This window comes from Serinus canaria, chromosome Z (assembly GCF_022539315.1).
Source record: "Serinus canaria isolate serCan28SL12 chromosome Z, serCan2020, whole genome shotgun sequence".
In the NCBI taxonomy this organism is placed as follows: Eukaryota; Metazoa; Chordata; class Aves; order Passeriformes; family Fringillidae; genus Serinus; species Serinus canaria.
Window position 1 is genome coordinate 24,905,521 of NC_066343.1, and position 11,236 is coordinate 24,916,756.

General features: G+C 43.5%; 1 protein-coding gene across 2 annotated transcripts; it reads right to left on the minus strand.

The window, feature by feature from the left end:
• Window positions 1–1,241: 1,241 nt before the first annotated feature.
• LOC103821826 (thioredoxin) lies at window positions 1,242–10,845 on the minus strand. 2 transcript variants are annotated; one of them, XM_009096762.4, is made up of 5 exons: window positions 10,677–10,844; window positions 4,484–4,588; window positions 3,789–3,848; window positions 2,905–2,970; window positions 1,242–1,456 (listed from the first exon to the last, which is right to left on the minus strand). In XM_009096762.4, the coding sequence occupies exons 1-5, from the start codon at window positions 10,698–10,700 to the stop codon at window positions 1,394–1,396; spliced, it is 318 nt and encodes a 105-aa protein (XP_009095010.1). In that variant the 5' UTR covers window positions 10,701–10,844; the 3' UTR covers window positions 1,242–1,393. The 2 variants fall into 2 exon arrangements, with proteins under 2 accessions (XP_009095010.1, XP_050843129.1); XM_050987172.1 differs by lacking the exon at window positions 3,789–3,848 and having other exon boundaries at window positions 10,677–10,845.
• Between the last annotated feature and the right edge of the window lie 391 nt (window positions 10,846–11,236).

Genomic DNA, 11,236 nt, shown 5'->3' on the forward strand with positions numbered 1-11,236 from the left:
TTCTTTTAGTCAAATAGTCAGAACTACATGGAAAATATTTTCCATGTTCTTCTCATTGCATAATCACAACTCGGAACTTACATCCAAGAAGAGCCTTGATGGCTCACTCTCCAGTAAAGGGTGTAGCCACTTCTTGGACTAGAAAAATCTTGTTTCAAATTAGGAACATATACATTAAGCTGTTCAAGGCCCTCAGTCCACCAGAGCCATCAAGAAATTCATGCATGCTTGTGAAGTGAGTGTAAGGCTGAGTCATGGGTGAGTTTCCTACCACAAAGACAAGAGGCTCATTCATTCCATATTGTCTGCATATGCAGCAGGAAATCTAGCTTTTCCATGAGGGATACTCAGAGAGCAGCACAGCTCACTAAGCTGTACTCACTGCTAGCTACAGCCCTGCTCCTTGTCACTGAGTTCTTGTACAGGAAATCCAAGCCATCAAGGAAGCCATTTTGATATAGCAGAAAAAACACTGTTCCCCTTGGTTACAGTGCCAAGAGTAGGTGAATGGCAGGTATAAAAAGGCTGGCAAGTCAGCATTCATCCAGACAGCCTGATTCAAGATTGGAGGACCACAGAGTCCAGTTAACTGAGTCCAACACAGTGTCTAATGTGTTCTGAGAGTGCAACATTGCAAACAAATGCAAATTACAAGAGTACATAAATCTAAAATTCTCTTGACTGTAAGACAATACAAGTTTTACTTCTTCAGTCATTTGTTCCAGACTATTGCCTAGAAACAAAGCAGGCCAACTCAGACTAAACACACTTCTTTACTAATAGAACCAGAAAGTACTCATACAAATGGCAAGGCAAATTGAAAAGGCAGAAAGACAGCAAGTCCAAGTCCTACCATGCACTTCCATAGTAGGACTGGTATAATGCTCTGGAAGGACAAGTCTTAGCTTTGAACTCTAAAATAGAGGTTGAAACATTTTAAAAATATTTTAACAAAAAAGATGTAATGAAAGAAAGAAGTATCCCACCGAGTGACTACCCTCTTTTCTCCAACTCCTCTTTTGGTATTTGTAAACTAGATTGTAGTATAGTGACTACCATCTGAGTAGGGTGGCAGCAGACTCCTCCTAAAGCAACTGTCATGGATCCTAAGCCAACAACAGATGAGGCTGCCTTTGAGAAGTCTTTGTATAGACAGTACCCTTTTAACACAGCAAAACCTGACACTCACCTGACATTATGAAATTCAAGCCTTTTGTTAAACACACAGCAATACCCAAAAGTGAAGAGTTCATACTTTATTTTACTCATTTACATGGACCAAGAAGATAGTTTGCACCATTTAATCTAGCTAGTTTGTTTATTTTTAAGTAGAAAAGTTGCAGGCTGTAATTTAGCCAAAGCAGTCACTCTTCAATGTCTTCATGGCTGGAGATTAGACTAGACTTTTAATGGTCTCTTCCAGCTTCTCTTTATTGGCCCCAGAGAACTCCTGCACCTGTAAAGAGAGATTGATTTTTAGAACTCCTGCATTTAATGCTTCTTAACATTAGTTGCAAAGCATCAAGTCACATACACACCTATTCAACTCTCCTAAAAACGAAAATTTTTCCCACTCTCAAAACAGAGTATTTTGCATATGTTCACATATTTATTTCCTACTCAATTCAACTCATGCAAAAGTTGATACAGAACTTCACTTCCAGACTACCATTAATCCTGGATCAATATTATGTAAGACTCAAAAAGAGGCTTTAAGGGACTCTGAAGGTCCCTACATATCAGAGGCAGCTCAAAGTCACCTTGAGTTGCTCAGGACCCTACCAATCAAGTTTGGAAGGACTGTTCAAAATGACCTACCCCTGTGCCTGGCTTCTCCTGTGAGAACTGATCTTGCAACTTACAGAGCAGAAAGATAGAGGCAACATTCATCTGCTGTCTCAAAAACAACAGCTATGTCCTCCTGTATCTACAGGGATGGCAGGCAGAGAGCAGACTACACTACAAGCCATGAAACTGCTTGCTTGATACAAAAAGCCACACACTGACAGTCAAGCTGTAATCACAATTCTTCCAATGACATCATGAAGTTGCAGAAGTTCACCCTAACAGAACTGTCAAAGGTTCACACTGACCCCATACTGAACTGAAAGACACCCTGCCTGTGACACTCAACTATCCATCGTGCACTTCCATTGCCTTCAGCCATGAAACTTACACCTAAAGCACTGTTTTCCTTCAGAAAAGCCTACCTTCAGCTTGCTTAGCAAACTAAAAGCCTAAGACAACACATTCATCTCAGCAAGTTCATGCAGAGAGCTACTCAAACTATCCTGCACAGGCAGCCCACTCTGCTGTCAGAACACAATATGTACCCTATCTCATCCATCTTTTGGCAGAGCAGACAAAAGAGGTCTGCCCAGTCTTAAACAGGGACAGGATCTTCACTTCAGAAGTTATACAGCCTCTCTGTATAAACTGTAATAAACTAAACAGTTGTTTGTTGTATATAACCTCAACCAGGTTAGAGACTTCTGTTTGGGCGGGATTCCATAGGCACCTATAGTAATTTCTCTCTTCAACACAAGCTGCATCCAGACAACAAACACTGGCCAAGTAAAAGGCAGGGTGCTAGGCAGGCAGAGCAGCAGTCTTAACACAGACATCTCACCCCACTGTCTCCCATGAAGTTGTCTGTAAGATTGACCTGTAACTAACTCAGTTCACTACCTGTGAACAAGTCAGTTTGCATCACCAGTTAACTGCTGGTTACATTTGCTGTGGTACTAAGATGAACTTGTTTGCTCTCAAACAAGTGAGAGTGTCTTAATGCTAGTGGTACCATAGAGACACAATCAAGAGAAAGCAGACTAAGTAGTCCAACATTCCCAATCTTCTTTCAAGTGTTTAGCTTGCATGGTCCAGTTCCAGAAAGGCAGAGCCTACCTTCTTTCCATTCTTGTAGAACTGGAACGTTGGCATGCACTTCACATCACAGTGTGAAGCAACATCCTGGAAGAGATAAAAAGCCATTTTCAACTGGGCATTCTTAAGGATGTTAAATTTAGAACACACTCTAGGTGACTTCTGTTTAGGTGACAGGATAAAGCCATTGCTACTCAAAATAAAGCAAAAGAACTTCTACTAGTCCATCACTAGCAAAACCAGTGCAGTGTTAACATCTCCCTGAAGTAAGCCTTAAAGATCCCTTCTTCAACATTTAATTCATGCAATAGCAAAAACCTCAACCTGAACTCTGTGTTTGGAAAAAAACAGACTTCTGCATCAAAACAGATGTCTGCTTGTAAGACTCAATAGCCCTATGGCAACTCTTGGGCTTCCATGTGATATTTTTCAAGTACCTATTTGACAATGTTGAAACTGCAATTCAGCAGTCATTATATTGCACTTAATTCAAGTCCTAATTTCATTTTTAATGAAAGAGGAAAAAGTGCCAAGAGCAGTGGAGGGACCAGACAGATCAGTAGGTTGTGAACCATTAGGTTGAAGGAAGATTGCATCAAAGCAGCTTAAGACCTTACACTAACGCTCCCTCCCAAAGTAAAGGGTCATTGTTTCCAAGTTATCCAACACATGCCATAAGACTTCAAGAGTGCTGATAACCAGTAGATAGTTTGTTCTGTTCAGGTGTTCCCTGCAAAAAGAAAAATTCTTTCCAACTAAATCCCTGTGTTTCAATTTTAAGTTGAAGTAAACTCTTGTTTTGTTTCAGATTCTGATTCAAAATGTGTGAAGACATTTTGGATTCTTGGCTGTCACTTGCATGGAAGTCCTTAGCTGTCCTCCCTCACGACCACCCCAGACCTTACCTGGGCATCATCCACATCAATTTCTATGAATACCACATCACCATACTTCTCACACAAACTCTAAAAAGAAATAAAAAGAACTATGCAGTTACAGTGTTCCAGGAAAGCTTCCTGAAAAGATGCATTTGTATAAATTGAAAGGCTGTTGCTGCTTAAACTGCTAGTGAAGCATGCTTTGTTATCTTAAAGCAGCTACTTTACTACCAGAGCAAAAATTTTCTGTTCTGCTGCAGACTGTTTCTGGAGGAGTCTGTGGAAACATGTTCTCCCCACAAAGATCCAAAATATCCTAAGACATAGCTGGAAGGCCTTCTCTTGCAGCCTACAGCTGACCACCAAAAGGTGCTACAGCTTCTCATACCTTATCAGGAGATAACACAGCCACCTAAACGCAGCTGCAGGAGTTACATTAACCCTGTACAGAAGGTTGCAATGCAACTGGCAGGTCTCTATGTACCCAAAATGCATGTAACCACCAGGATAAAAGCTAAAGCGCATATTAGTTCCTAGCTATATCAATGGTCAGTCTATTTCACTTGGTAGTCTTAAAAATAGATACTTCTGCAACCTCTTACTTTTCCAGAAAATGCTGGCAATCACATAAGGCAGAAGGAACTTTCCTCCATGTTATTGTAAAGTAATGCCAACACTGATATACAATTTAATGCAGAAATAAACCCAGAAAAACTACTTACGTGGAAAAAGGGCTTGATCATTTTGCATGGTCCACACCATGTTGCAGAGAAATCAACTACTATAAGCTTCTCACCAGCAGATTTCAGTTCTGCCTCAAATTCAACCTACCAAAAAAAAAAAAAACCAAAAAAAGAAAAAATTTAACACATTGATGATTTCCCCCTCCTTTCCTAAATGATACAATACTCATCCCCATGCTGGCTTGCTCTCAGACCTAACAAACTAATCATTATGGCAAGCCTAAAACACTCACATGGGTTATTTGTACCATCATGTAAGTGCTTCAGTATGAATTGTTTTCATTGGTGCTAGCAGCAGTCAATGTCTTATGTCTCACCAATTAGAAAACAACCACAATGCTCAGTCAAACTCATTGAATTCTGGAAACAAGCTAGAAATTCTCTACTTATAATGCTTGACAGCTCTGTGTTATCCCCAAAATATGATTCTTAGAGATTTTAAAATCCATATTCTCATTTCTGTCTTGGCAGCAAGACTTTCATCTTCATATGGGACAGATTTTCCTCTGCAGAATTTGGAAAGGACAGACACAAACCTTTGAACCGCCATCCACTCTGGTGACTTTTCCAATCAATGGCTAACATTAAGATGATATTGTGTGTTTTACTCTAAAGAATGTTTTTGAAAGCAACCTCATAAGATAGTTACTTTGCCAGGTAAACCCACATTTGACATTAGCCAAAGCAATGGTACATATACAGACTACACAAGTAAACACCCAATACTTATTCTGAGTCTTCAAGTCTGTGTTGCACTTAGTCATGCAAAACATCTCTGGACAATATTTCTTGGAACTAAACATCTTACATGCCATTACTCATTTTTGCTGGCCAAAAAGTGAATGCTTTAACAGAACTGAAAGGCATTAAAAGCAATAAATACTTGCATCCTAGCAAAAGGCAAACAGATGTCTCAGGCAGAAGCAGAAAGTGCTGATCACCTACATTCTGATACTGTCTATTTCAAAGAAAGTACAAGCCACTTCAATGATTTTCAACTTTGTTATCTTGTCAATCAAGCTTCAGGAGAGCTGTTAGTATAGACTTCAAAAGATAGCTGCTTTAGTCCCCCCCCAGCTTAATTGAGCAAAGCACTGGAATCCCGTCAGCAACAGCTGACTGAAAGCAGTATGGTTACTGCCAGATGTACACAGGGATTGGTTTTGCAGTGCAAGGGTTAACTAATTCATACCTGCTTCTGCAATCAGCCACAATAAGTTTAACTCTAGTAAGCTAAAAAATGTCACACAGTTGAGGAGCCAAAGTCAAACTAGTCATGAATATATCTGACAAGCAAGCAGAGATACTGCATGAGCAGGATTCTTATGTATGCATAATCCTATGTGAAAGTCTTCACAGCTTCCTGTAACTTCAGATTCACTCAGCATTACATCTCCCTGTAAACTTTTTCCCTCCCCACATAGCTTTCTTCAGAGGCGCAGCAGTCATACTGGTTTTTCTATCCTTGCATCTTGGACAGTCACAAGACCAGCAGTAACACTCCACACCACATACTCTCATTCTGAAAGATATAGGAACAGTTAAGTTTTCCTGTCTCCCTAGGTTCCCCCCTACTCCTGTACTGACACCGTATGCATTCCTGCGCCCATTCCCACCAACAATGTTTAATGTCCCTGTACACAACAATCCACACTCGCTGCTCCGTCACAGTACTTATATCATAAATTCCTCAATCAAGCCGCACTCCTTTTGGCCTTGAAATCCTGCTACTGATTTTTGGTATACCTTCTCAGACCTCTGCACTGTAACATCACCACTCTGTTGAATCCACTTCCTGCAGCTGCCAGTTAGACCATCCTATTTTAACCCCTAAGTCTCCTGTCCAGCTGCATAATTACTTGTATTCTGTTAAAGGAAGCCAGCCTTGGAATGCATTCATCATATGGCCACACAGCTGAGGTTTGTTATTGCACAAAACAAAGGGAAAGTGGGACAGCATCATAATTACAGCTGGTCAGATATACCATTCACCACTGGTGACCTGGTCCTGACTACAAATCAGGTGTTACCCTGCAAATCATCTCTACTATCAGCCAAAATTGTTGCAGGACAGTGAAAAGAGATGCTGGGTCCAAAGGTGTTACCCCTGCAAGTTTAAAAATACTGAATTAGTGAGACTTTCTGAAAGTTTTTCTAGTGAACTTTATTTCCCTGGAGGAAGGAAGACACTAGCAGGAGCAAAACAAAAAACAAGCTGCTTGACCAGTCCAGCTGACTTCACTAGTTTCTTTCATGTCTTTCATGTTAACTGTAAAGTGACTAAGTTTTTTTATGAAAAACTAAATTGTCACCGACATGTTTTATGAGAAATTCTTTCCTTAGGATTTTTCCTTCTGAGAAGCTGTGAGGCCTCAGGAACAAAATGTAAACAATAATTATCTGCTGTGTGGAATGCAATAGGTGGATCTGTAATTGGTCTCATGATTTTGTTTCTAATTAATGGCCAATCCCAGTCCACCTGTCTCAGACCATCTTGGTCAGTCTGAGCCTTTGTTATTCATTCTTTTTCTATTCTTAGCCAGCCTTCTGATGAAATATTTTCTTCTATTCTTTTAGTAGAGTTTTAATATATATTATATAATAAAATAATAAACCAAGCCTTCTGAACATGGAGTCAACTTTCTCGTCTTCTCCCTTGTCCTGGGACCTGTGATCACCATCACACTAAATAATCTCTTTTTCCTGTCACAAGACTACTTGTCATGCTTTGAAGGAAAGGATCTTACAGCTTTGTTAAACAGCATTTTCTCCAGGTAGCAGCTCACTGGGGGAAACCTCAGCTAGCATGCTGGTCAATATTGGTTTGTTCTTTGTGGTGGTGGTTTTGTTGTTGTTTGGCTGTTTGGTTTTTTTTCCTTAAATATTTAACTACAACCTCTCTGAGCACACGCAAGACCTCATTTTACTTGTATTGTTGTCCAGCAGAAAAGGGCATGCTACCTTCAACAAACTGGTAGCAGGCATCTGTTCCCAAGGGCCACGTAAGAAACCCTAATAATGAAAGCCTCTTGTGCCCCAGAGGTTCCCAGCAGCAGGTAGTGCTTCAAAAAGGAGGCTGCTGGCCTCCTTCACATGGTGCTGAAGGGAGTCTGCTGCTCTCAGCAACAGATAATACAGGTCCACACTATCTGGCTTATTTGATTAAAGCTTGCTTGTAAACATTATTTTCAACATATATCAAGTCACCCTTGAACTTGTCCAGTCATGGAGCGATGGCCAGAGGTTACTGTGTAATTTAGTGAGGCTTTCAAATACAGAAGCTAGCATAAACAAAGCTAAGGTTCAACTGTCTGAACTCCCTAGCACATGCCACTTCTAAAATGATCACTTATAGCAAAAGCTGCAATTTTACAGCATTTTCTTTAACCTAAATAAAAAGAGAGGCAGCTAGAATAAAGAGGACAGCTTTGGCAGCACCAGCTTTTTAAGCTTATATACCCCATTAGCTTTGACTATAAAAGGCAGTATGTCCCCTAGCCAAACCCTCTTACAAGTTACACTAGTCAGTCATCTCAGGGCACTAAAAAACGACCAATACAAGCTCCTTCTGTGCAATAGCAGGTACTACAGAGGGATCAGTCAAGTGCCCTGAAAGTAGACATTCTTCAGAAGCTAGTCTGTTTCTGAAGGGGTGTGCAGGGAAAAGGGCCACTTTACCCAGCCCTCACTCACAGAAGTGCAGACAGTGCAAGAATGGGTTTTCCCCTTTGTATCAGAGAAGAATACAAACCTGTTTTACTGAAAACCAGAATTAATCCAGAAATCCCAGCTGCACTGTGCTTGAATACTCTGGGTGTCACTGACGTTAAAATGCTGTGTCAGCATGACTGTTGACTTCCCACTCCCCACGAATGTGCAACCAAAGTTCACTTTAACTACAGCAGGCTATTAAACAAGGCTGATAGTGAGAAGGATAGTGGAAGCCTAGCTAACTTAGAGCACAGCCAGATTTGACTTGTCATGTTTAACCCGTTCCTGTGTGTAACAAAAATCTCGACCCTTACACCAAAAGTTTGCCCTATCTGTGCCACCATAAACAAAGAAGGGGGAAGAGATACAAAGCAGAACAACAATTCCAGGTTGAGTTCACACACCATTCTCTTTCCAGGACCTGAATGGCATTTTGTCCCTCTTAAGGAGCTTCCTGTATTCACCGGTTTTTGAGCTGTTGTCACAAGTGTTAGTTTGTATATTTATGTATCAGATCCCAACTCTTTTGCCGTCCAGTGGGAGAGGTCTGACAGGCCTTTCATTTTTAAAGTGAACTGATTGTAGAAGAGCACAGCCTAGAAAACAAACCTGGAAGCATGAGAGACTGGAAAGACTGAGGTCTTGAAACAATTTGAGGTGCAGATGTGTGGGGGAAGGGGCAGGCCAGGCCTTGCTCTGGCAGTGCACTGCCCCACACCCCGATCCCCAGAGCCTGTATCCCAGACACACAGCATCCACCACTCACGGGCATACTGGAGGCAAGAGGTATTTAAGGCCAAATATGCTGCTAGTATATGTCTTGACCCTACCTCTTCTTGGAACTTCCATCAGCTGAATACCGCTGGGACCCAGCAGTTATTAGCTATATGTGCCCTTTTTAATGTCTTTTCTGCCTTTTTCTTCTTCTAATTCTCTCCTCTCAGAATTTTTGAGTAACTTGAAATCAAACAGGTTTAGAGTCGGCTAAGTTAATGCTTTGAGAAGTGTTTTACGCTGACTGAATGTCACTAAACCTTTTGCCAAAGTTCCCTGATTTTCTAAAGCTGCCAGTAAAGTCTTTTTTGTTGTTTTGACCTCTTGAGAATATCTTGACCGTATTTCTCCCATGCCTAACTCAGAGTACAAGAACAACTGTAAACCCTGTTAAAGACCTTGCTGAGCGACTTTGCAGGGTCTTACAAGATGCCCACACATCATCACTTGCAGATACTTAAAAATGAGATCAAACTGATACTTGCACCAAATTTCGAGTTCAAAAAGGTGAGACTAGTTCAACAGGATTTTTTCTGAAACGAAGAGCTTGTGAAGTTTGCATGGAGAATATTTTTTGAGACTTGGGTTCCTAAGTTACAGCTAACAAATACTCTTTTGTTGTCTATCAACCACATCAGCTGCTGTGCACAAGACCACATGCTATTTCATCACCAGCAGGGTATTCTCCATGTGTTGGTCTAGGCTTTATTACTATTTTGTATCTCAGAGCCACAGATGTATTTGCATTCACAGAACCATCTAAACAGTAATGTGCTGCATTAGGGTTGTGAATATGTCAGACAGCACCATAACAAGGAAAATACTTCTTATGCCAGCAACTCCTGCTGTTTAAGTATGGGGAATGGTCTCTAAGAAGCTCCTTTTAAGTCAAGAATGGATGAACTTTTCCACGATGTCCTGCCCCGAAATGCAACAGAACTTAGGCCAAACTCTAAGAAAGCCACCTGGTCCCCTAGCAGTCCAAAAGGCAAATCCCGACTGCTAATTTAAGGTATTGAATCACAAAATCTGTTACGTTGCAAAAGACCTCCGATATCATAGAGTCCAAGCTATGACCCAACACCACGGCACTCAGTGCCACGTCCAGTTCTTTAAACATCTGCGAGATGGTGACTCAACCAGCTCCCTGTGAAGCCCATTCCAACGTCCAATCACCCTGTCTTTTAAGAAATTCCTCCTAACATCCAACCTGAATCTCCCCTGACGCAGCTTAAGACTGTCCTCTCCTCCTGTTCTCTAGTACCCTGCAGTCCGTTTGAGAAAAGAAACCTTTTCCTCAAGACTTTAGAGTGCGGTGAGCAACAACCCGTCATAACGTGAAATTGCATCACCCCTCTGCTCAGCCCGACTCCCCGAAGCCTCAGGTCGCGCAGTTATTTGTTCCCCCGCTCTGGTCTGGCCGAGCCCTCCGAGCGGCTTCCCTCGCTCCCGCCGCATGGGCGAAGCAGGCTCCGCCTGCCCGGGCAGCACACGGGCTCTCACCCGCCATCTCCCAGAGGCCAAGGCCTCTCGAGAGCCCAGGGCAGCCCGAGCACCGTTCCCCGCCTGCCCCGCTGCCCCCGGTAGCGCTCCCTCCCCGTTCGCCCGCCCTCCGGGAGTGATGCTCGTCCCGCCGTCCGCCCCTCTCACGGCGAAAGGATATGGCCGCCTCGCCTATCGGACTCACCAGGCTGCCCACGATCTTCACCATAGCGGCGACGGCTGGGAATGGAGGGTCGGTGGCGTAAAGGCAAGGAACCAAGGGCTTCGTCCCCGCACTCAGCTCGGCTTCCTCCCTCGCCTCCCGCCGTCCCAGCACTTCTCCCGCGCCGCCCCTGCCGCCCTTTTATGCCCAGAGCCGCGCCGCGCCGCGCATGCGCAGAACCCGACCCGCCTCCTGCCGCTCCCCGCGCGTCCCCGCCCACGGCGCCGCTGGGGCCTGGGGTCGCGGAGGCCCCGCTGAGGGGAGGTGGCTAGGGGCGCGGGCCGGACCCAGACGGGCCCGCAGCCCTGGCAGGGAGGGGAGAGTGCGTCCCTGCCGGCTGCCAGGGGGAGTCGGCAGCAGCAGCGGAAGAAAGGAAAGCCCAGGAAGGTTGGAAAAGTGCTGTGTAACGATGAGCAGGAAGTGCTCGGCCTCCCCCCCGCCGCCGCGTCCCCCCGAGGAGCGGCCCTGCCTGACGCGGCGTTTTGCTCTTATTACGAGAAAGGGCGCTGGTGTTGGCCGTAATGCGGGCAGAGTGGGGCTGC